Source organism: Uloborus diversus, chromosome 4 (genome assembly GCF_026930045.1).
Source record: "Uloborus diversus isolate 005 chromosome 4, Udiv.v.3.1, whole genome shotgun sequence".
In the NCBI taxonomy this organism is placed as follows: domain Eukaryota; kingdom Metazoa; phylum Arthropoda; class Arachnida; order Araneae; family Uloboridae; genus Uloborus; species Uloborus diversus.
Window position 1 is genome coordinate 176,613,028 of NC_072734.1, and position 27,322 is coordinate 176,640,349.

Genomic DNA, 27,322 nt, shown 5'->3' on the forward strand with positions numbered 1-27,322 from the left:
CAAAGGTGGTAACTTAATTGGAACAAAATTTTCGACCAAAACGCAGCAATCAATTTGCTACGGAGAGAATAAAACTTTCAAAACATTATCTCTTCTTGATACTACATCATATACCAGGGCCCAATACAGGCTGATTTTGCTACCGTTTTTTTTTGGTACCTTCACAAAAATCTTGTTTTGAAGTAGGTACTTTCATAAAAATCAAGTAATAAAATCAGTAACTTCACAAAAACATCGAAAATTTGACAAAAATTTGCATTTTAAAATATAAAACTTGTTTCTCTGTTTAAAACAAAATTTACTCATAAAATAAAATTGTAAGCAGGTTTATATGAACAATCGCTTAAATAGCAATCTTTTTGTTGTATTTTAACTAATTTTTAGCTGTTTCTCGCTAAAGTATTTATGCAATAATATCATCACAATCTTTTAACATATTTTGAGGCACCGTTTTTCTCACAATTTCCAATATTGTACACATTACATAGCCCATTAAGCTGAAATTACGAAGGTATTTTTGGTACTTCTTAGGTTTTTAGCTCCCCCCCCCCACCCCACCCAAAAACGAAACCTGTTAAAAATAATACTAGATGACATTTACACTTTTTGAACTAAAAATTCACTTGTTCTACTTCTCTTTCACAAAAATTAGGATGCCTCTAAAAGTTCACAAAAACAATGCTGATAAAAAAGAACATTCACAAAAATAGAATGATGCAATACTTTCACAAAAATAGGTAGCAAGATAAAAATCCTGGATTGGCCCCTGTATACTGCAACAAAACTTCACAAAGAAAAAAAAAAGGCTATGGTATATTAGGGTCGAATGATAGACCAGTTTCAAATCGTTGCAGTAACGATCCACTTAACGCACTGTCGAGCTTCAATATGGCACTCCACTCACAAACAACGAAAGGAGAAGTAAAGAGGATTCATTCATCTCCCATCCTCCCTTTTTCTATATAAATACAGGGTTCTGGAGAAAGTGACTCGCATTAGCAATTCCAGCACGAAGCATTAAATCAGTAGCCAGTAATTTGTCGAGAAAATTGCTGGCAGACACAACCTTGTACGGTATAGGCTCTCGGGCGACCTTTGCTTGATGACCTTTTCAATGTGCTTCGGGGTAAAAAAATTTGAAGATGAAGACCCTCTTCACAACGGAGGTGAAAAAAAGAAAAAAAAGTTTTTCACAGGCCGCTGAACTTTGGTGCGTTTGTAGATTAAAACGTGCGTTCTTGTTTTCTCATTAGAAGGTATGTCACTGGGCGACTAGATTCACCATCCTCTGATATGCCAGCGGGTCTCTGTGGGAAAATAATTTTCATTCTGTTGAACAGGATTTTTAAAACAGTGCGACTGAAATAACTTTTATGCGTGAGAGATTTGATAAACTGTTTTTGCTTCAGACAACTTGTTGAATTTCAACTAATAAGTTTTTACGTATGAATTTCTTTCAAGCTAGTAAGTTATGATGGCTTTTCCAACGGTTGCATACATAGGCGGCTGCACAAAAAGGGGGGGGGGGAGTCAAAAAAGGGTAGGGGTTAAGGGACGTGCTCCTAAAGCCCCCCTTTTTTTTTTGTAAAATTGGGTTATGTTACTGTCTTTTAAAATTACTGAGTTAAGACCTTCTGAAAATGCAGAATATGGTATCAAAAATTGGGACGAATGGCCACCGCAGACGTTTCCCTCTCATTCTAAATTTCCAATCTTACGAAATGGGATTTTAAAAAAATGCTATTTGGAATTTATAGTTTTTACTCTCGTGAAATAAATTAAACCACCTTGTGAAATTCTTTTTTCAATCGATCAGTATTTTTTAACTCCGGGAAGTGAAGGGGTAAGGTCCCTTTACTTTTGGAAGTGAGGGAGCATTGCCCCCCCCCCTTTTCCTTGTACTATGGTTGCATACTTAAAAGATGATTCAGAAGTAAGTATAAGTAATGACAAATAATAACAGTGATTAAATTTACTCGTATTTTATTTTATAGCAAGAGTTAAGCAGTAGTTTTGGATTCGAATTATTGATTCTTTTCCTTTTCCGAATGTGTCTTTTGATACATTATACTTAATACTAGGTATTATATGTGTAATTATTAAGATGCCGCCTCGCATCTTTTGTTAATTAGCGTTCAACATAACAGTTCAGACAGTTCTGTGTTTCAGAGCTTTTCAGTTTATTTTTTCAATCAAATTAGTTACTATCTATAGTGCTATTTTGTTGAAATATTGTAATTATTTGATCTGTTTTTGTCAAACCAGTTGCATTCACTCAGTTTTGATGCATTTCAATTATCGGCGCAGGCTGTTTACCTAGCATTGATACTGCTACGGCAGAGAAACATCTTTTACAGAATTCTTCCCTTTTGTATTGGAAACTCCATATCAGATATTAGAGGTTTGGAAACGGAATTTGTCAGTTAGCGAAATATTTGACGACAAAACCTTAATGTATCTAAAAAAAGGGGATGAAAAACAAGAATATGCACAAAAATTTCTTAGCACGAAATACATAGTTTTCTAAAACTTTCGCAGGCTGCTCCGTGCTAGGTATAGGAGAGAAGAATCTGATTAGATTGAAACGCAGTTCAACTTTGTATAAGGAGTTCGGTGTTAAATTATTTCAACTAAAAACATATGATGCTCCGAATTATAGCAATTAGGGGTGTGAAATTATGTTTTCTTATTTGAGGCAGTCAGTGAGAAGCAAAGGGGTATAAGTGGCAAAATTAAAAATTTGGAGATGACCAGTACAGATAGAATATGAACCTCTCCTCTGTTTTGGGGCAAGAGATATTACTAGTGGCCATGGTAGGGGCTGCTATACAGCATGATTTAGAAAAAAAAATCAATGAAAGCCTACCTAAGATGTTATTTTTAAACGCGTTTTACTCAAAACTTGAAATGTCCACTTAAATCTCTTTGTTTCTCACAACCTCATTTCTCTTTCAGGAAACCACAGTTTTAAATTTTTTATTCTTCATTATTTATTTAATTTTTCAACGTGTTTTTGACTGTCTTTCGCGATAGTTGAATAAGGAATACATTCAGCCTTTGTTTATGGGTTTTGTTTCGTTTTGTGTGTGTGTGTGTGTGTTTTCTCATTATGGGAAAATAAGAGAAAAATGGGGGTCTTAAACTGTATGTGTTCGGTTACGTTTTTTAATTTACTAAAATACGTGAAAATTGCTTCAATGAGAGATTAAAACATTTCAAAAAACAACGCTCATAGACGACAAAATGCTTTGAAATTTTCGATAAAGCGGACATAAGTACTCTAATCTTCTCATAGTTGGTATCGACGCATCAATTTTATTTGCGAATTGGCGAAACAGATATTGTATCAATACGTCAATCTCGAGATCAAGAAAGAGGATTGAAAACCACCCCTTCCTCGAGTTTCATAATTCGTAAATGTAAGGAATGTTCTTAATAGACGAAATGAAGATGGCACGAACAATGGCTTACTTCAGCCGCGGCTTATTCCCCCTCTCCGCTTTCTTGAATAGAGCCTGATGAAGTGATCAAACAGGGGACGCACAGACATCTGGGGGGTAGCCAGTGATTGACTCCGGGCCATTTCGAAGGTATTTAGTCGAGTCAATCACGTACTTTCGTTCTGTGGTCCCAAAAAGGGTGACGTCGTCTTCAGGATTCCCACGGTTTTCTTGTTGCGAAGGACTCTTATCTCAGCGCTCGGGTTGCATCGTGAATGAAGATTCCTGCGCAGTAATTGATGTAGTCCCGAATGTCATTTTTACGACTTTTCTTGTCTGATGAGTCCAGCCATTTATTAAAGTTTGAGATATACTCGTCGGCGGACACGGAGATTCTATCTTCGTATTTTCTTATGCACTGGTTCGACGCTGCTAGTTTGACACCTGTGATGACCTCTGTGACACCTGTTGAACTCGGGTCGGCTGACTTGAACCGTGTGTGAATTAGGGACCTTATTAATAGGGCATTCGCTTAATTAATTCGGCTATTATAGAACTTCTTTTGACATGAGAAGCCAAAGGATGTATAAAAAATAGAAGTTCTTGTGTAAATCATGTTTTCAAAGTCCAAGCCGCGTAAGTGTAGGAGACTTTCTTTGAAGCGTTTTTCTTTTTTTTTTTATATACAGGCGTCCCTTGTAAAACACGGTACTTCTATAATACGGTTTCGATATTACAGGGTACCAAATTTACGATTATTATAGCACGGTCTCGAATTACACGGTACCAAATTTACGATTATTATAGCACGGTCTCGAATTACACGGTACCAAATTTGCGATTATTATAGCACGGTTTTGATATTACACGGTACCAAATTTGCGATTATTATAGCACGGTTTCTAATTACACGGTACCAAATTTGCGATTATTATAGCACGGTTTCGATATTACACGGTACCAAATATGCGATTATTATAGCACGGTTTCGATATTACACGGTACCAAACTTGCGATTATTATAGCACGGTTTCGATATTACACGGTACCAAATTTGCGTTTATTATAGCACGGTTTCGATATTACACGGTACCAAATTTGCGATTATTATAGCACGATTTCGATATTACACGGTACCAAATTTGCGATTATTATAGCACTGTTTCGATATTACACGGTACGAAACTTGAATTTAATACTTCATGGTTTTGATATAACTCGAAAGTTATATTTTAAAAAGATGGAATTTCATTTTTGTTTAATACATTCTGTTAATGGTTGATAACTCTAATAAGTTTTTACTTTGTTCTTATGAAGCTTGGTTTCGATATAACTCGGTACACATCCCTTGATTTACATTATTTCCATGTCTCGTATAACACAGTTTCGATATACACTGTTAAAGAAAATCCTGAAATTTTACGGTAAAAGTTACTGGCATCCATGTTGCCAGTAACTTTTACCGTAAATCCTATTTTACTGTAAAATTTTAAGGTAGAATAAACGAGAGTAAAAAACCTCTAAAAACGAGGGCAGCAGATTCGATCTCGGAACCTTCGTACTCGCGGGCGACTTTGCCAACCCATATGGTGCCAACCACCATACGAGCTGGGACGCATCGAGGTAAGGGAAATACGGTTATATGTGCATCGCACTGTAAGTCACGTGGTGTATCAATCGGCGATGCAATCTTTTTTTTCTTATCGGTACAATTTGCTGTAATTTTTTTTAATACTGTAAACACTCCATTTTGCAGTAATATTTACAATAAAAGTTTCCTGAATTTTTAACAGTGTAACACGATACATCTTAACCTGATTTTTCTCATGCACATATATAATTAGTATTAAAAATAAGTAAAAATTTTATTTTTAAAAAAGTCTCGCATAACACGGTTTTGATACTACACGGAATGAATTAACCGTGTTACACGAGGGACACCTGTATATATAAATCACGCAGAATTGCAAACATTTTCTCTCATATTTTTGCATTTTATTCCCGCAGTTTTGAACTTAGACTTTTAATTCAGAATGGGGTCGTTTCCAAAATTTTAAAAATATTTTATTCTGAAAGAACAGGCTTAAAAACATAGGATCTAACCATTTTTTAAATAATTTGTTTTAATATTTTTAAAAATTACTTAAAAAGGTGCGCTTTCATTGTTTAAATTTCTTGCCGATGGCATCACAAATGGTGAAATGCCATTCTGTGTTGCCATTCACAGAGCAAAATATTTAATTCGCATTTTTACTCATTTGTATTGGCAACGATATGGTTGATAGCAAGCATAGAGCGCAATTTTAATTCGCTTCTTGATTATCATAACGTGGAAACGCGGTACAAAGATGCGGCAAAGTGCATCATTTGTGACGTCATCAAGACCACGCCTTGTTTGAAAAATCGGTCATTTAAAAAAAAAACTGTTGGGAAAATGAAAGAATTTTCTGGGTCCATGTTATTGTTTTGCTTATTCTATCAATTTCAGTGACTAAAAGTACTACTTTTGACTGAAGGAAACAACCCCATTATTCAAATATGAGGAACCGTTCTGTATCATAATACAGTAGCACCAGCTTATAACAAGCCCTGATTTAACGAAAACCCGTATTTAGCGAGGAAATCAGAATTACTTGGTTGGTACAATGTTAAGTCTATGGAAGCATAACCCGCTTTCAACGAGCAAACCCCGCTTAAAGCGAGCAATATTTCTGTGATTCGTAAAATTTCTATTAATTTCCAGTTCAGCTTGTTCTTTTTTTAGTAAATTTTCTGTAACACTCCAATGCCAACCAAAGTTTGTGATAAATCATAAATCATGAGAACAAGCGGTGATAGCACTTTTTTTTAATTTGTGGAGTAAACAAAGATTTAAAAATTATATATGTCTGTATATGTATTCCTCAAAAACAAACGCTCAAGAAAGAGACATTTGGATGCTTCACTTGGCAAATCAATTAACTCCATAAAACAAAAAGTCGAGAAAAGTGATGAAGAAGATAGTGTTATCCAAAGGAGTGAATAGGCCCTCGTGTTACATTTTCTGCCATCGCAGGATCAGAAATGTACTGAGCCGAAAGTTTAATAGAGGTTCATATTCTAAGCATTGATTAAGCACTATTAAAGCAGAAATGAGGATTTTTTAAATGGTGGAGTTAATCGATTTGGCAACTGAGGCATCCATTTATACAGTTCAAAGCAAACCAACAATTTGGTATTGTTCAGTGATTAAAAAGAAAAGAAGAAAAAAGGAACTACAGTCGACTCCCGCTGCAACGCGATTCGACTAACACGAAATGGCTACAACGCGAATTTTTCATGAGTAACAAATTTTAGAACTAACGCGAATTTTTTGTCCACAACACGAATTTTTTTGGGAAGGAAGTATCAGCTTTATATTGGCTATTAAATATTGATTTTGTGAACGTTATTACATTCCTTTAAGCATCACTGACAGCAAAAGTTCCCATACTAAACTAGTCTACGTGTCGCGTTAGTGTATCAAATAACCATTCAGCATCTTTCATTTATTTTAATTTTTTTTTCATTCTACATATTAAAGTTGATGAAATATAATGTTACCTTCATCTAAAGTTCGTGAAGATGGGAAGAAAAAGAAAGTTTCTGATTTAAAAAAAAGTAAAAGCTAAGATTCTCGATATGCTTTAACAACTACAAAACGTCGACGGTAACGCGACAATAAGTATGAGTGAATCTTCCATACGTACAATTAAAATTCCAAACAAAAAGATATCCGTAAAAGTTCAGAACTTAGTTTCAATATTGAAGCTTGCAGAGCAGTTCAGCAAAGTAAATATTATGAAAATGGAAGCTGATCTTGTATTGTGGATTAAAGATATGAGGAAGAGGGCCTGTGTCGCCACAAATTGAAACGTTATAAAAGAAAAGGCAAAGCAACCGTATTTTAAAATGTATTAGATCTGAATAACGATCTGATAATGAAGCATAAACCATCATTATCTTGATTTTTTAACTCATAAATATTGTTACTGCATCTACTGTTAGAGTATTATTATAGTACAGCATTTTATTATTACTAAATACTGTGCATACTATGTTGTTTTATTGTATGTCTTTCATTCCCATTGATCATTCATTTTGTGCATCTTAAGTATTTCATGTTGAATAAAACTTTTTTATTTTTTAAATACAGTAAAAGTTCAGTTCTTTGTGTAAGAAACTGTAGCGTACTTTGAGGAATGCTACAAAGCAGTTTGTGGGGTGTTTATGAGTGTCTAAAAGAATTTAATAGGCTTCTAAAAAATTTGTATACATATATTTTGTCACAACGCGAAATTTCAACTTACGCGATGAGTTTTGGAACGCATCTCTCGCTTAAGGGGACACTGGACGTTCAAAAAGAAGAAATCTTGGTCAAATTTTTGAAATTTTTATTTTTTGAATTTATTTGAATATGAGGACAATTTTGTGAGTTTTGTTTTATTTATTATAGTATAGAGAATGACTTTAAATAAGTTTCAGTGTTGTGAAATCAAATTAATTACGCAAGGGACTTTTCAAAGTTTTGTTAATTATCGTTAAGGTTATTTACATTTTTTTTAAATAATTGGTCTTCAAAATGAAATTTTTTAATGAAATTTTATAATTAAGCTTGCATTAGTGTTTAAAGTATATGGTTAAATTTTCATGCAAATCCATCAATAATTTAAAAAGTTTGTTTTCAAGGTCCAGTGTCCCCTTAAGTCGGGACTCGACTGTATAATGAGTTTTTAAGATTTTTTCACGAACTCGCTTTTAACGAGCACTCGGTTATAACGAGCAATTATGGCGGTCCCTTTGCGTTCGTTATAAGCGAGTTCGACTGTATCAGGTATCAACTTTACGAAAAAAAATTGTAGCCTCGCGAAAAACAATGAATTCTACGTATTTGTGATCGAACTGTCACCCGCAAGACGTGTAAACCGAAATTCTTTAAATGCAAGAAAACTTTTCAGAAAGTTGTTATCTAATATACATAATAGTTCTTTATACTTGAATAATAAGAACCAATAAGTAATATCGGTGGTCAAGAAATAAAACTACTTTTATTTTCTAGAGCAATTTCCAACTGCAGATTTTTTTTTTTTTTTTGAGCAATCACGATTGCTTATTGTTCTCACTTGACTGTTTTTGACGCTCCTTTGATTTTTCCCACCGCCACCCTCCGCACCATCACCGTCGACGGGCTCCTCACGATGCTGCACCTCTAGCGAAAGCCGTCTCCAGGTTGCATCCATGTCCTACACACACGTGCATACATACACAACTACACACACACAAACACATACACCTACACAAACACATACACAACACACACGCATACATACAGACACCCACACATACACACAACTACCCACACATTCATGCCTGCACACAGACAGACACATATGCCTACACACACATACACATACCCCCCCCCCCAGACACAAACACACATGCCTACACACATACACATAACCCGTACACACAAACACATACCCCCACGCACAAACACACTCTCGTGATTGCGAAAAACATAATTTGAATTCAAGATGTCAAAATTCAAATTATATATATATACTAGCTGCGTCGCCCGGCTTTGCACGGTCCACCTCGAAAATAAAAGTTATGTTAAGTGACGCGAGTTCAACACTCAGGCTTGAACCAAAAAAAAAAGTCAGTGAATTTTTGCGGCAGATTGCGGAAAAAAACCCAAAAAGTAAACACTTCAAATCCCGATTACAGGAAAAGCCTCAAAACAAAAACAAGAATTTTACCTGTTCATATTCGAGAAAAAAAATTGCAACAGATGTTTCTTTTCAATGATTTTCTTCACGCTATAAATTTTAATAAAAGCGTTCATCCGGAAAGTTGAGTTGAAGCACTGAATAATAATTTGAATGGAAGAAAGCCTTCGAAAAATATGGATTTTATTTTGAAATCTAAGAGTCATAATTAATAATTTTTAATTGATATCTCCGCTAATTATTATCGGAGGATTATGTTAAATAGCCAAACATGAAGACGGGAAGATGACGAATCCATCGATACCTGGTTCGATGGTCAGTTCACTGTCGTTCGGGAGAAGAAGCTTGGACATAGATAGATAGATACTCAGATTTTATATGTATAAGATATATAGATATATTTTTTTTTTTTTGAACAATCCGAGTTGCTTATTATCCTTACTTGACCGCTATTGACGTTCCGGTTCCTTTTTAAATGTTCCCTCGTTATGATCATCTCTAGCAATATATAAGGCAACACCTCATCCATATTTGTAATGTATTTCAATTGTTAAATATATTTGTTTATTTCATTTTACACAAACTGCCGAAAGGCAACACCTCATTGTTGAAAAATAAAAGACGCACGAGATCGTGTTCGATAGATTTTTAATTTAATTGAGCGACAACTTCTTGAGGAATAACAACGTTATGTGTGATGTTAATAAAGTTTGATTGACTTTATAATATAATGGAGTCAAGTTTATATACGAAATTAGGGAGTTAGTTTATACCTTCCCGACTTCCTCCTTACCTTATAGGTCGTTTTGTACCTTATAGTTTTGTCATGCCTCGACGAAAACTAACCGATGAAAGAACGTGCTATCTCAGTACTAACGTGCTAAGATGCTATCGCAATTCAGATTGCGAAAACATCTTTTGAATGCAACTTGCCAGCATTCAAATGAAAAGGGCTCGAAAAGCCCACCTTTTTTTTTCCTCAAAAATATTTTTACTGAAATCATTTTCCCGCGAGTTACATAACTTAACAACGCCAGCAATGTGAAAGATAAGTCACATTAAAATATTTTCACTTACGATTGCCTCGAGAAAGCTATTCACACGATTTAATTGTTGCCAAATGACCGGAGAAATCTCGATGATTAAAATTTTTTTTATCTGTTCATCACATAGACTAATAATAAGAGTAGACCGAGCTTTCTCATTCTTGCTGATGAAGAAAATTGGTTCATAGATGTATCATGTGACTAGTGGAAGGGCTTGGCGAGGACTTTGGCAGCATGGTTGCTAGATGGCAGCATTATCTATAGTTTGGCACTCGACATGTATTTTAAGACAATGTGTTTTCATTAAAAAAAACTTCCAGGTGCAGAGATTGAACTGTTTTTCTTTTAGTTATGCATTATTTTGACATTAGTAATAGTTTTTGATCAGTTTTCGGCAACTTTTATTTCATTTGAGCTGTCAGCGTTGGCGTAAACGAAATGGCGTAAACGTTTTGCGTTAACGCAAAAATGTACTAATCGGTATCTTAAATTGAAACTGTAGGTAAAAATCTTACCGTTTGCTGATTCTTCTTGGTCGCTTGCATCTTTTATTGCTTAGAGAGTTATTGAAATTGACTAAAGAAAATGCACAATACTATCTAAACGAAAAACTCACTATATTAACAAAATATTTACAACTTAGAATAACAAATTTACAAATCGCACTCCATAAAAGATCATTCTTCCGTGTTCCAACAATTCTATTTATTTTATTTCGCGCTGGCGCTGATCGTCTGCTACGATTAACGCCCGCTGTTGCTAGGATATCCACCAGTCACATGGTTTGGTTTATGAGCAGCAAAAGGGTTGCCATAGCTCGGTCTACTCTTATTATTAGTCTATGGTTCATCATCTTCTATTTGTTAACGAATAAGATGTTTCTAGTAAATCTAAATAAAGCTTTCAAAAAGATTTTCAAGTTTCGCTCCTTGTTTCTGCTTTTGCGAATAGCTGAATTTTGTTGCAGCGACCATAGACTAATAATAAGAGTAGACCGAGCTTTCCCAGACTTGCTGATGAAAAAAATTGGTTCATGGATACATCATGTGACTGGTGGGAGGCTTGGCGAAAACTTTGGCAGCATGGTTGCTAGATGGCAGGATTATGTATAGTTTGGCACTCGACATATATTTTAATACGTAATGTGTTTTCATTATAATTTTTTTCCAGGTGCAGATATTGAACTGTTTTTCTTTTAGTTATGCATTATTTTGACATTAGTAATTAGTTTTTGATCACAGTTTTCAGTAACTTTTATTTCATTCGGAACTGCTATGTCAGCGTTGGCGTGAACGTAATGGCGTAATCGTTTTGCGTTAACGCAAAAATGTACTAATGGGTATCTTAAATTGAAATTGTAGGTAAAAATCTTACCGTTTGCCGATTCTTTTTGGGCGCTTGCATCTTTAATTGCTTAGAGAGTTGACTAAAGAAAATGCACAATCTTACTAATATTATATATGCGAAAGTTTGTCTGTATGGATGTATGGATGGATGTATGGATGTTTGTTACTCTTTCACGCAAAAACTACTGAACGGATTTTGATGAAACTTTACAATAATATAGCTTATGCATCAGAATAACACATAGGGTAGTTTTCGTCCTGTTATGGGGGGCAAAACCCCCTTAGGGGGGCAATAAAACACAATTTTTGTATAAATTCTCTAATATTGGGATGAAAAAATACTTGCACATATTTACATTATATGTCCATCGAAAGCTCTGATTTTTCTGCTGAAGATGGCACCTGTTCAAAATTTCTAAGTAGAATAAAAAACGAGTTATGAGCTTTTTAGATCCATGTTCGAAGGCTTTCCTCAACTCAATACAGTATTTAGTGTATCATCTCAACTCCCTGTGGATAGCGACAATTGTTGTATTGTTGACTTTCTTTGCTTTTCGTGATTGTTCAAGGCTTTTCTCAAGTCAAATCTTGAAGTAAGATTTTTGCACAAGATTGGCAAATAATACATGATTTGGCTGATGATTTTCCATTTAAACGGAACTTTAATGTAATTAATGGTTTTTATTATTATTTATGCTGACTGAACACTTACTCATTATTCAAACAACCAGCAGATCGCCAAAAGTTTTGCAGAAAGATTTCCGTAGCTGATGCATTTGGCAGTTTTTTCAACGTTGCTGCTTTTGAAGCCGAAGACTACGTCATAATGTTTCTCAGCTTTCACCATGTAAACAAAATATCGCCAATGAAAGAATTTTCAAAAGACTTTTTTTACTGTGTTAAATAATCCAGCAACTAAATTAGGCAAATCCATAAACAGCACAAAAACTTCCATTAATTTTCCTTTTTGCACAATTTCAAACAATCACCAAATTTTATTACTTATTTTGGTAACATTTCGGATGAAACTGTTTAGCGCCATTTTATGGTGACCAAAAATATCTCAGCATCTGGCGACGATATCTCTGTAACGAAAATTAATATCATATCGTTTTACAAACTAAGGAAAGAATGGGGGAGCATCATCGAAGGTACCCCGAAACGACTTTCGCAAATTCGGTAAAATCGCACCAAGAGCCACAATGATTGAAATTTCCCGAAATAACTAAAGCAAGTATAAGGGGATTACGAGCGCAGCTACTTTTTTTTAATCACTTTGTACTTCATTAGCCATACAGAGAAGGTTTTAGACTCCATGTTAAAAAAAAAGTATCAACAGATTAATCTTTTTAAACATGAGAAGATTAATTTCATGTTTTTTAAATTTGTATATGCTTAAATATAGTGCTTTCGGTTCTAAATCAATACTACTTTGTTCTTTATACTTATTGCTATTTTAGTTTTATGGGTAAGGAAGAAACTCGATTTTTAATCATGTCAAAAAGATGTGTTTTAAATTCTTTCACTTAAAACAGAAAACAAAAGCAAGTAACGATTTTTTCTAATAATTATTACTGACCCAGGCAACGCCGGGTATTTTTGCTAGTACTATCTAAACGAAAAACTCCCTATATTAACAAAATATTTACATTTTAGAATAGCAAATTTACAAATCGGACTCCATAAAAGATCATCGTTTGCTACGATCAACGCCCGCTGTTGCTAGGATATCCACCAGTCACATGGTTTGGTTTATGAGCAGCAAAAGGGTTGCCATAGCTCGGTCTACTCTTATTATTAGTCTATGGCAGCGACAGCCGTAACGACAAAAGATCAACAAAACTATTGGGTCGAACAAGCTTTCGATCAAGTTAAATAAATACCTTGGAGCTAAGAAGTAAAATGAGAAATAACAAGGTCAAAAAGCACAAGTTGCAGATTACTGCAGACACGTGTTTCGGCGCTACAAGGAATGCTTTTTTTAATGCAAAAGAAATGAGGGTATGGAAGAAAAGACATTCAGAGAGGCTTTTGTCGGATGTCTTTTCATCCATAAACTCATTTCTTTTGCATTGAAAAAGGCGTTCCTTGTAACGCCGAAACACGTGTCTGCAGTAACCTGAAATTTGTGCTTTTTCATGGTGTTGTTTCTCATTTTAAGCTTTCTATTATTTTGATTTCGCGCATTCAGTGAGCCAAATAAAATAAATCGAACGACATCTGTCAAAGAGCGGTTCAGCGGTGAGACAGTTCCTGAAAGAAATCGAAACTAAAGCAGCGGTTTCCTCCTAGCCCTCCCCCCATTTTGTTTCGTCCATAGGTCAAAATAGTAAAATGAAATTAAATTTCAATTTTCTTTTGTTGTAAATTAATTATAGTGAAATCCTGTGCTGTATGTGTTTTTTTTTCAACCGCACAAAACAAGACAGCGTGTCACAATTTCTCAGTTGAGGTATTTCACATGATTTAATTAAAGATACTTATTATTTTGTCAAACTCGTTCGAAGTCTATGAACTGTTAATAAATTTGATGCAATTTGATTTGATCAAAAGTTCAGTTTGAAAGCTTTTTATTTTTCATGATGGTTTAATGCATCCTGCTAATGCACTTTTTAAGCAATGTAAGTGCTATTCAGTACCCCTTTTCATACGAAAAGAAAAGAGAAGTTTTGTTAAAAGCGTTCTAGGTTGTATAATGTTTAGTATAAAACGTGCCTATAATGTTATAGAAGCAATTAATTGCTTAAAAAGGTTTTCATATAATCCTATACCCTAGGTTTTTTCTCTGTCCCTCTTTTTTTTCTTCTTTTTATCTAAGAACATTTTGGAATTATTAAACGATGTTGATTGTCGTTTAAAAAGCTTTTAAGAAAAACTATCAAATATCGTTTTGCCAATTTGAGTATTTTGTCAAAACATCATCTTTATCTTTACTAATAATAAAGCTCAAAGTCTCTCTGTCAGGATGTCTGGATGTCTGGATCTCAGTGACGCGCATAGTGCCTAAACCGTTCGGCCGATTTTCATGAAATTTGGCACAAAATTAGTTTGTAGCATGGAAGTGTGCACCTCGAAGTGATTTTTCGAAAATTCGATTTTGTTCTTTTTCTATTTCAATTTTAAGAACATTTTCCGGAGAAAAATTATCATAAGATGGACGAGTAAATTACGAATTTATCATGACGTGGAATAGGAGAGCGAATGAACATAACCAATTGGCGAGAAATTCGTCATCTATTATTTGTAAATATACAGGCGAACCAAATGACCTTTTAATTTTCTACTACGGGCAAAGGCGTGCGGGTACCACTAGTAAAAAATAAATAAATAAATAAATAAATGTAATTTAGTTGATCGAAACAGTATCGAAATCTAGTTTAGTGCTCCATTTTTGGCTAAGGTAATCCAAATAGAAATAAAATGTCCCGAGTCCTTTCTACAGAAGGGAAAATAAAAGTTACTCCACAGCATCCTATTTTTTCAATTCGTTATCTACTTTGACAAATGCGTCTGACCGACATTTCGATAACAAAACAAGCGTTACATTCTCGCTTGTTGTTGTGCGTTTCCGTGACTAAAACCACGGTTACATGACTTCCAATATGCTTGATTGTAGATAATGTCAGCTGATGTTTCCATCAATGACGATGAGAATATTGCTCAATTATTATCAAAACCTGGCGCTCCATAGAGCACGTTCAAATGTTCTTAAACTTCAAAAATAATAATGTTAACAATAATTAATTGCCCCGTCTGGTTAGTTTATTAGTCAAAATATCCGACCTTGGACATAATTGTTTGGTAAAATGTACTTTTGTTAGGTTATTAGTCAAAATGTTCCACCTTGGACACAATGGCGCAGCGATGGGGGGTTTTGGGGGTGAAAACACTCCCCAGAGTCATTAGTTTTAACATAAATGCAAATTCTAATACGGTACTTTATGAATACGAAAGGGTTGTTTTGATAAATACTCTTCAGAAGGTATTTTTGATCAAAAAAACCCCTCTAGGAGGTATTTTTGATCAAAAAACCCCTCCAGAAGGTATTTTTGATCAAAAAACCCCTCCAGAAGGTATTTTTGATCAAAAAACCCCTCCAGAAGGTATTTTCGATCAAAAAACCCCTCCAGAAGGTATTTTTGATCAAAACACCCCTCCAGAAGGTATTTTTGATCAAAACACCACCTTCAGAAGGTGGGTATGGCTGCGCTAGTACTTGGACATAATTGTTTGGTAAAATGTACTTTTTTCTTTGGCAGTTACCGAGATTATTGAGAAAATTCGGTTCTTTGATAATTAAATGGTAAATTACTATCATCTGTTTTCACTTATAATGTCAGTATTGATGCATTTGCAAAGGAAATGCAATTCTCCGGCTTAATGCCGGGAGTAGGGATTTACGATACCACTGTTTACATTGCAACCTGCAATTAATCAATACCTCTAAATGATCCCAGTTTGCACTTGGTAAGGAGTGGGTTCAAAATTCTATCTGATTCCCTTGTTCTTCCTGCTTTCTTAAGGTAATTTTCTTATCACGGTTTTAAAGTACTGGCTTTTGGTTTGATGTAAACGCGTGTTAAAAAGAAACACATCAAACTCTCCCTACTGGCGAGTACTAAAACTGATGATGTTTCTTTCTTTTGATAACTTCTATATCAATTATACTACAGTAAAACCTGTAAAGTTGACCACCTTTGTAAGTTGACCACCTGTCTAAGTTGACCGCTTTTGTCAGGAACGGAATTAGTCCTATCTTATATAATGAAGGAAAACCTCTGTAATTTGACCACCTCTCTATCTTGACCACCTGTCTATCTTAACCACTAATATACACCAGCTTTGGTTTGGAGTAGTGTAAAAAACCCTTTGTAAGTTGACCACTATGCAAAAGCATTAGATTGTACTAAACGTTTCATCATTTATGCCTCAAATAAGTAACCAAACCCATTTTAGAAAAACATATGAACATTTATGCTTCCATCGAAAAACATTGGGCTAAGTTAAGTCGCAGAAAATGAGCCGAACTTCAATAAAGAGTTATTTTGTTGAAAAGTAGATTACCATGGTTACAAATGTACAAGAAAAAATCAAATGAAGAATTTGAGTCACTTTTGACTTGTTATGAATTTTTAGGAATTGTTAATATCGAGTAAGTACTTTTTCATAAGTAATGAGGCAATTTTTTTTTTTTTTGATCGATTCACAAAAATTTAATCTCTAAAACTATTTAAACAACATTTTTTCTTATTGTTTTAAAGTAATGTTAAACAATGAAAGTATTCCAATTAGTTGAAAAAATTGCATAGGACAAGAAATGACAAAAAAAAAAAAAAAAGCTTTCATTACTACCCTCTATAAGTTGACCACCTGTCTAAGTTGACCACCAAAGTACTGCACCGCAAGTGGTCAACTTACACAGGTTTCACTGTAATCTGAATCCGATTTCTGCTATTCGTAATTTATAATACGTATGCATATGCAAATAATTGACCAATACTTAGATTGAAACGTTGTAAAATCCATACTTTAACATCGACTGCACTATAGATGAAATAAATTTTAATATATACGATGTTTTTACAAAACTATGTATACATATATCCAGAGCTGATAACTGCTACGAAAAAATCGTAGTTTCTACGAATTTCAGCTTCAAACTACGACGCTACGAAAGCGGGTCCAAAAACCACGATTTTCTGGTTTTTTAATTTACAATCCCAAAAAACCCAAAAAATAAATAAATTAATTAATTTAAAAAAAATAATAATAATAATAAACTGCATGAAAACTAATATGGTAAGTTCAGAAAACCAAACTTCTACACGTGTGCTGAAGGTCTCTGCGCAACAAGCAACGCTCTTCGAAAGTTGCATGGTGTAAAGATGGATCGGTTTTTAGATCGCGACGCTGATTCAGTCATTGAATATTCGGCGAAAAAACTGCCAAAACCTCCGTGAAGAATATAAATTTTTTTATTCCGTATTAATATTTTCTGTATCACATTTGAAATTTGTTAAGTATCATTATTTCTTTTCTTTATACTGTTGACAATTCATCACTGTTTAAATCTGTGCAGCGGCCACGCCTCCCCACACACACTACAAAATGCTGCTACGATTTTGGATTTTCAAAAGTTGGCAGCTTTGCATATATCTATGTGAATGACGACATTTAACAGGTTTTGGTTTTTCAATGACATTTAGAACAAATATTTGGTATTCTATACTTGGATTTTTCGCCTAGCTACAGAACAGACCGTATTCAGATTGAACGATCACAACTATTTCACGCGAGCTTTTTTTTTTTTTTTTCCCCAGTGTGTTGATTTTTTTTTTCAGAAAGTAATATTGTGTCATAAATGTAAATAGGGATTGTCAGACTATGTATTCCAAAATATATCAATTTGTAAACATTTTTTTTTACAAGGTTATATATTGTATTCTGTTGGACTAGGGTTAAGTAACTTGCATTACGGTCTCATTTCGTATTCAGCAAGCTATATTACACGAATATATTACTTATTAATGCAGTGTCAATATCGTTATTAAAGAAGATTCTGAACCGGTCAACACTCCGGGCTGTAGGAATGCTTTCAAAATACGAACGTTTGATAATTATCTACGTGACTTGCATTTTGAAACACGAAGAAGTGTTGTTCAAATTAATCCGTAGTTGATGCTGCACTCTGTACTAATGATGGCAGAGTGCTTTAAAGTCCTAGGAAAAAAATACATGTTATGCATAATTCAAGTCTTAAAAAATAAAGTAAAATCCCGATTATCCATGGAATAGGGTGGCACGGTAACTGCGCATAAACGAAAACCGCGGATAATCCGAATAAAAGGTGAAAAACGATACTTAGTGTCTACAATAGCTAAACAATACTAATAACACTCTCACATACGTGAAATACACCGCCACCTCACATACGTTTAAATTATAACTAAAAACATTGCTACATTGCATCCACTAACACTGAACATAAAAAATATATGTCAAATTTATAAGCGAACATGAACACAATCAAAGTTTTAAAAAAAAATGTGAAAAGACCCGCGGATAAAATCCGACTGCCAATAATCGTGAGCTTACTGTATTTATTCATAAAAGGTGTAGCTGAGGTGCCCACAGAGGGAGGGGGAGGCGGGCGAATTATGGCGCCAGTTGCGCTATCAAAGTTTGGGGGGGGGGGGATTTTAATTTTTTTTTTTTTGAATTTATTTATTTAAATTTATTTATTAAATTTATTTTTAATTTAAATTATTATTTTTTTTTGTTTTATTCTGTTTACATTTTATTTATTTAATTTCTGTGTGTGTATGTATGTCATTGGTGTAACATAGAACATTTCTAATAAAATAATAATTAAAAACAAATAAATAAATAAATAAATAAATAAAAAATATTTTAAAAAAAAGTTAAAAAAAGAGAGATTAAAAAAAAAGGGGGAAAGGGGTTTGATAAAAATTTTGAGGAGGAATTTGCGTTATTGAACTTGGAAGGGGTGGGCACCCCTGGTGTTTGAGGTGCTTCTTGCAGAAGTTTTAAGGCCTCCACAAAATTCATTGTGAAGTTCACTAAGCTTAGTTTTTTTTTTTAATGTTAATCAGTGCTTCGTATATAATCAAATGTCTTTGCTGTGAATATGTACATTGTTGACCAGGAAATTGAGTCAGACAGGAAATTTTTTCGACGCTTCCCTCTGCTCAATTAATATGCAAAACAAGCACATTGTTTTCCGAACAATTAGCTGAATCCATAATTTCCTCGAGGTTTTGTTCCCCATTAATCAATAAACAATATTTTCACCTAACTGTCTCAACAATTCAGGAAGCTATGTGAACATAAAACTGAATAAATATAAAATAGATAATAAATCTAAAAACTTCTGAAGGGATTATTTCTCTCACTTTTGCTTGCTAACTTTAAAGCTTGTGTTATTCAATATCCGTTTTCTTAAATAAAAAAATATATCACTTTCCCGGTGTGAACCACCACCGTTTCAAACAGTCGAACGCGCAAGCCAATTGCACCATTGATGCTTCGCTGCAGATGAATTGTCAAACGAGTTAATGTGAAAAAAAAAAAAGCCCTGCGCATGCGCATTGCAGATAGCAAGTGAAACACTTTTTTTTTTCTGTTCACTCTGGCCTCCAACGTCCCATAAAAAACGTTACGTCAAAATGATTTTTTTCCATAAAGCATTCTTAGTTTTTTAGCTGATAGCCATCCGAATTTTAGATTAATTTTTAAAGTTTATAAATGGAAATATAGCATATTCTTTAAACTGAAATTGAGCATTTAAGCTTTATTATCAGGCTTGAACGTATTTAGTTACTTTGCTAGCATTATAATTGCCATAAAAACCAAAAAAAAAAAAAAACAAGTTGTCCCATTCTTCACTGCGAGGGCGTTATCTCTGCCATCTCCCTCATAATTCCTGCTTCTTGAACTTCTTATACTCTTCAACGTTTCCTGATTCCCCAACTAAAAACCACTTGCAGTTTATTACTACTGATAACTATTAACTCGTAGTTTTACAAAACCTCAGCAGTCTCTTGCAACTCAAAATTTTATTTGGAGAATAAAAAACTATTTTTCAATTAGTTTTTACTTCCTGTGCTTTCCCTCGCCGAGACAAGGCCCAGACTTCTTGAAAACGAATCGAAGAAAACATAATATTCAAAATGGACTCGTAGCTTAAAAGCTGCTATTAAAATAATAATTACACACCAAAGTTTGCTTTCACGGAATCAGAAGCGCTTCGCAGTAATGACATGGCGCAGAGATCATTTTTACCGTAATCTCCCAACCTGTAATTTTTCGGTTTTTCAAACCGCGGAACGTGATGGCCCTCTGCATAATTTCGTACCTTCCTTTGACGCCCATTTCCCGGTAAAATGTATTCTTAAAGTCGATACAAACTGCAAATGGAAAGAAACTTTTCGATGGGTAAAAGTTTGTTCCTTGTGTTCGTGGCTTGTCGATTATTGACCGGGACTGTTTCGTGTGAGGGCTTATATACTGGCTTGAAGGAGAATGGTTTAAGTCAAAACGTTTAAACTTTGAGTTTAGCATGGATATGATTTCCTCGAGTAGTGAAAACATTCATAAAAACATATCGGACACTAGAACATGTTTTGTATATTAATTGGACACATATATTGGACCGTATTAAATTGAACAAATTATATATTGGATCTCTTTATATTGGACACACACAAAGCCTGATTAGGATATCGATAAAGATGAGTCCCAGGCCAAGGCATTTTTTGGGCTCTAAGCGGTCAAACCTTACACTTTTAGTAACTAGTTAAAACAATTTTAGCCATTTGGGGGCCCCTAAAAATCAGGGGCTCTAGGCCACGGCCTAGAGCCCCTGAACATGCCTATTCAGTAATCTTGCCGTGGACACACATATTGGATCTTATTGTACTGGACTTGCATACTGGACCTTATTATATTGGACACCTATATACTAGACACAGATATTGGACCGTGTTATATTTGAACACCGCATATATTGGGCACACTTTATGCTACTGGATTGTGGATTGTTAACTAAGACTGTTTCGTGTGAAAACTAATAGACATTGACTAGAATGTGAGTGGTGTAGGTTAAAAAAATATTGAATTTGAAATCAGCATGGATTTGTGTGGGGGAGGGAGGGATCATCTTTAGTTCTTGTATTACGAGTAGGATTTTTACAAAAATGCACTAACATATATTGAGCACTGGGATACACCTTATATATTGGATACACTTGTTGAACCTTATATATTGGGCAACCTATATATTGCTCACAGATATTGAATCTTATTATATTTGAACACCTTATATGTTGGACACTTTTCACTCTAGGGTCCCTCGTACCTACCACTGTTTGTGGTTTAACCAGTTGGATGGGACCCTGAAGACAGCTCTGGTTTTTTGATCCAGATCAGAAGCCGAGCAATCCCTGGTACAGTACCCCCAGAGGTATCGTTTCACTTGGAGGACTTTGTGACCACGAGCATATTTAACGTCCCCCAGTCACCATATGTAGGACACTGGATCATGTATGGTACTTTGGGTGCGTTCTTATTACGTGTACGAGTTGTAAAAGCGTGTATTAGACCATATTGGACCTTTTAGTGTATTGAACACACCTTGTGTTCATGATTTGTCAAATATTGACCGAGACTGTGCTGTGTGAGTGCTAACATAGTATGCTAAGAATAAGAAGCGGTGTGAGCCCAAAAATTAAACACATATCATGAATGTAGTCTGCTCATTAGTTAGTCTATTAAATGTACGAGTTGTGCAAAGATATACAAAAACTAACTGCGTTGCCCGGCTTTGCCCGGTCCACCTTGAAAATAAAAATGACGTATATTTAACAATCAGGCTTAAATAAATAAATAAATAAATAAATTATGCAAAATTTCTCTACCAAACAATGACGACAGATATTAAAAGACTTTTAAGAAATTAAATAGAGAAAGATGGATTTAAAAAGCGTAGCCATGGAAACACAAAATAAAATAAATTTAAGGAGCTAAAATGCGAAAGAAAATGGTCAACAATTTGAATGGAAATGATATGTTTTTTTTTAAATCTTGACTTAAAACGTCTTGTAACTTTTTTCCCTTTCAAGATAAAAGCTTAGTTTTTCGGCCAAAAGATCGGGATGGATCTGGAGTTAAAAAATATCGCTTTTTCCAATGGTGTCAAAAAGAAAACTGTGGGACAATTCCTTCACTTTTTATCGATAGATTTAATAAAGTAAGTAGTGCCTAAATTTCAGCTAAGCCTAAAAAAAATTGGAGCTAAAAACGCAAATAATTCCCGCCGTAATTAAATTAGGGCATTGAAACAAATTGCGTAGAACGCGGAAAATTCTATCCTTTCCAACGATATGTAATATTAATATGTGTAAGTAATTTTTCACCCCCATATTCGGGAATTTATGTGAAAATTGGGCCTAAATTGGAATAAAAAAAGAACTACTCATCGAATTTTTTTCAAACTGGTCTGCAAACCTTGACGGTGCTAAAAGAAAGTTACTGAAAATTTCAGCAAAATCGGCCGGGTAGTTCTCGAGTTTTGCGCGTTCACACAAACAGACTCTTTTTGGAGACTACATTTTATACTATGTAGAGATATATAGGGCACTAGGACACACCTGATATATTGGACCTTACCTTACATATAGGACGTCTTACATATTGGAAACATCTTGTGTTCTTGGCTTGATGATTATTAACTGCGATTGTTTGAGGACTTTTATGCACTAGCTACGATAAGAATGATGTAGGTCAAAAAATTTCAAGTTTGAATTTAGCTTGGATTTCGGGTTATCTTTAGTTCCTCTATTAAATGTACAGGTTGCGCAAGAATTTACTGAAATATATTGTACACTAGGTGGATACACCTTGTGTTCTTGGCTTGTTGATTATTGACCGGGATTGTTTCGTTTGGGTATGTAATTGACACACTTTCCGTAAGTCTATCGTGGAGTAAGTAATTTAAAGTTAGTTGGAAACAAGTTACAGGTAACTTTTGATAAAAGTTGATGCAAATAAGTATAAAAAAAAGTAATTATGTTGAAATACTATTCTTCGTTTGAAGTTGAAAATTTAGTATACTTACTTACCCCACTCTCATTCTAACCACATCATTTGGTCAATCCCTTAGGATTCTTTTACAGAGAATTCATAACATTTTGATAAAAGTTAACATCAAAATTTTGATAAAAGTTAATGCAAAATTTAAAAAAAGAACGTACTGTTGTTGAAATATTCGCTTGAAAGTCTTAGTGTTTTTTGCAGATGCTTTTACGCAACCTTCAATTACCCGAAACGAAGTCAAGATGGCTTACTTACCCCACTCTCATTCCCACCACACCATTTGGTCAAGTCCTTCGAATTCTTTTACAGAGAATTCATAACATTTTTTAAAAAGTTGATTTCAAAATTTTGATAAAAGTTAATGCAAAGTAAAATACAAAGTACTGTTCTTGAAATATTCGCTTGAAAGTCTTAATTTTTTTGCAGATGCTTCTACATAACCTTCAATTACCCGAAACTAAGTTAAGATGACTTACTTACCCCACTCTCATTCAAACCTCGCCATTTGGTCAAGTCCTTGGGATTTTTTTAAAAATTCATAACCATAAATGATTCGCTTTCTATGTATGTATATCTCACTGATATATACTCTTAGAATATCGTGACAGGAAAGGGCAAAGAAAACGCTGTGGTCAGCTGTTGGAAATAACATTCCATCACGATATCATTGCCTCCCCACCCCCCTATTATGTCTCATTGTTTGGTAATGGCCATAGCTGGTCAGAATAGTTACCAAACGCACCTCACAATAGGACTTGCATGCGTCATCTAAGTATTGTGAGCCCGGCACGAGAGGCCTTTTCTTTTTGCGCACGGAGAGATTATGACTTTGATAATGCCTGCGTTTATAAATGCTTAAATCAAGAGAAAATAAATCGCCGGCGTTATCTTGCTTACACCGATAAAATGCTTTTTCGGTTGATGATGCTCTCATTCAGAATTATTATAGTACATAGCCACAAAAAGGACTTTTTGCCAAAAGCAGGAATTGACTCACCTGTAAGAGTCTAGAATATGGGTGATGTTTGGCGAATTGTTTATTTTCTGCCTTGGCGAAAACAGAAAAATATCGTTTTCGTCGTCGCCATGTTTGCTTTTCATTTTGCATTCTTACAGGGTTTTTATTGTTTTTAATGACGTTATTTGACGGACTATTTTGAACTCAATGGAGTTTTTATTGTTGTTTATTTTTGCTGGTGGGTTATTTTACATCTTTATTTAAATTTTAATGTTATTTAATGGCTCCTTTTATTTATTTGTTTATTGATTTATTTATTTTTTGGTGCATTATTTCAAAATTTTAACTTTAATTTATTTATTTGGCTTAATATTTTACAGCTGATTGAGCTTTTAACCTTGTTTCATTTAAAAGTAACTTAAAACGGCAAAATAATGTGTGATATTGCCAAATAAGAAGTTTTCATGAAAGTTTGACCAATCATGGTGACTAACACTGTGGTTGCCATACAGTACTGATCGTCGTTGCTCGCTAACTAGGAAATCCTCATTTTCCAATAACGATAAGTCCATCGTATCGCCGATGTTCAGTTACTACAGTACACTCAAGCCAACGCTTTTACAGTAGCTTCTTCAGGTAGAAACTTTTGCTTGTCTCAATCATGGATATTTTGAACAAAAAAAGAACTACGTAGTTTAGTATTAGAGTATTTTAGATGTCATTAGCGGAAATTATGTTCGAACTGTTCAAGATTTTTTCATTAATTTCACTTGAAGTTCTTTAACATCTGACTTTATTTTTCTCATTAAACCTTTCCCAACACCTACATTAAGATAAAGATTGCGTGTGGTTGGCAACTTAATTTAGTTTTCAAAGGCGTCGAAGATGAGTCATGTTAGTATTCCTAGAAATGAAATCTACCTTCTCAACTTTGATTCTTTATCTTAATTTTCTGTTAAGAAATAAACAACAAATTAAAAGTAATTTAAAAAAAAAACTAGAAGAAGGCTTAATGTCTTGTAAAAGTGTCGCTAAAAAGACTTTCGACATCGCGGAAATCTAAAGCAATTAGTTCAATATTGGAAAATAGAAAACAAATTTAAATAGGCTTATGTGGTGGTAAAATGAGTTGTTGTTAATTTATTTGTTTATTCTTTTGTAGCAACTTTGGAAACAGTCCAATTCCAAAAAAGAGTACTTTTTATTTGGAGAATTTGTTTAGAATATTATTTTTTTTATTTGAACAATTTTCGCTCAGCTGCTCACAACTTTTAAGGTTCTGTGACGAAATTTAAATTTAATTTCAGATCTGATGAACTAGGACGGATATGATTCAGACAAACTAGATTGGACATAACTTTAAAGTAAACCAAATGCATTTTTCAAAAATTATATTTTTAACTACATTTCTTTAACAGCTATAACATTTTCAACCTGTCCCTCCACTGGAGACAATCAAACTGTTTATTAAAACAATTAATAAAGTGGTTTTTTTTTTTTTTTCTTTCCGTTCTCTTTTTTATACAAAACTGTTTACGAAAATTTAAACAATTCTGAATATATACTTTTTAATTTTTCGTTCCAGCCAATAGAGAAAACGTTATGAGTAAAAAGCAAACACCATTTAATATTGATTGGACGGTCTGAATCTATTTTTACATTTTCGATATTTTATCGAAGCGTTTTATGCACTAAAAAATTCGCCACAAACGACTTTATATTGTAACGAATCATTATTAGTTTTTTTTCCTTAATTTTGTGAAGTTCTTTTTCTTTTTCTTTTTTTTTTCTTTTCTTTTCTTTTCTTTTTTTTTTTTTTTTTTTTTTTGGAAGCAAGTTAAAAGAAAAAAATATGTTTTCAATATAATAACGAACGCGATCGTCGTATATTCAGTTTAAAATTAATTTATTGTAGTTTATTGATATACTTTGTTTAAAATCAATTTGTAGTAATTTATAGTAGTCTGTTTAAAATAATTAATTTAATTACTTTTTAAATGTAGTACAAAAACTATTCCATTATCTAACATTTTTAAAAGAATTATTCAGTTTAAAAATTTTATATTAGACGCATTTTTGTTGTACTACAGTTTAAAGCATTGCTTCTTTTAAATTTATACGTGTCGATATCGAGAAAAAGTTGGTTTTTAAGCATATATATATATATATATATATATATATATATATATATATATATATATATATATATATATATAAAAGTTTTCGAAAAACCTTTTTCATTCTTCCCTCTTTTTTAAAATAATGACATTTTATAACTTTATAACTTTAATCGCTTCCGATTCTTAACGATTTTAACGTTGCAATTGTATAGAAAAAATAGAAATAAAGTATAAACCCGATTTAACGATTGTCAAGGGATAGAAAGAAGTTTTCGTTAAATCAAGGATGTCGTTAAATCTAGGAGCATGGACATTCAATACAGTCAAATCCGGACCATTGTAACGCATCATTAAATTGAGGAAATCGTTAAATCGGGTATCGTTAAATCGAGTATCGTTAAATCAAAGTTATACTATTAATATTTTTAACACGCACTTTTATTCAACTTATTGGAAAGTTATTTCATAACAAAGAAAAGTGAAATAAAGATTTAAAAAGTTATTCACGCACAATCAAAACTGAAGAAAGCAAAGAAAACAGTAAAAATTGGCAATGCTTAAAGGGCCATTCCACCGTCACGTGCGGGACAAAAATACGCTTAAATTTCAGTAACATTTCGTCGTATCTATTAATATTTTAATGAAACAGGGGTAAGCAATTTTTTTTATCTTTACATTTGATACAAAGGTGCTCTTGACTCAGTTACATTATTATTAAACAATTTCGTTATTTAAAATAAAATTTATTTGCATGCGTCACGTGCGGGACATCCAAAGTCAACCTCTGGAAACTTGCTTATGGTTAAGCTAATATTTTTGCTCTACTAATACAGCAATGACGAAACAAATTGTAGATTTTCAAAGCTATGGTTCCAACGTAAAGGAAACATATCTCATTAGTTTCGAAATAATTATTTAAACCATTGAAAAAAAAAAATATGTATATGCCCATTCCATTGAAAGTGGTCATTTTGTCCCACACGTGACGGTTCCCACATTTCATAAAAAAGAGATAATTTTTGAAGAAAGTTTTGGCTTAAGAAGTCACACAT

At 33.7% G+C, this 27,322-nt stretch overlaps 1 protein-coding gene across 1 annotated transcript in view; it reads left to right on the plus strand.

The window, feature by feature from the left end:
* The first annotated feature begins 1,903 nt into the window (after positions 1–1,903).
* Positions 1,904–27,322, plus strand: part of LOC129221011 (band 4.1-like protein 4) — a 129,764-nt gene continuing 104,345 nt past the window's right edge. The window contains exon 1 of the mRNA XM_054855447.1: positions 1,904–1,933. Within this exon, the coding sequence (XP_054711422.1) occupies positions 1,904–1,933 (30 nt within the window). The remainder of the gene's footprint in view (positions 1,934–27,322) is intronic.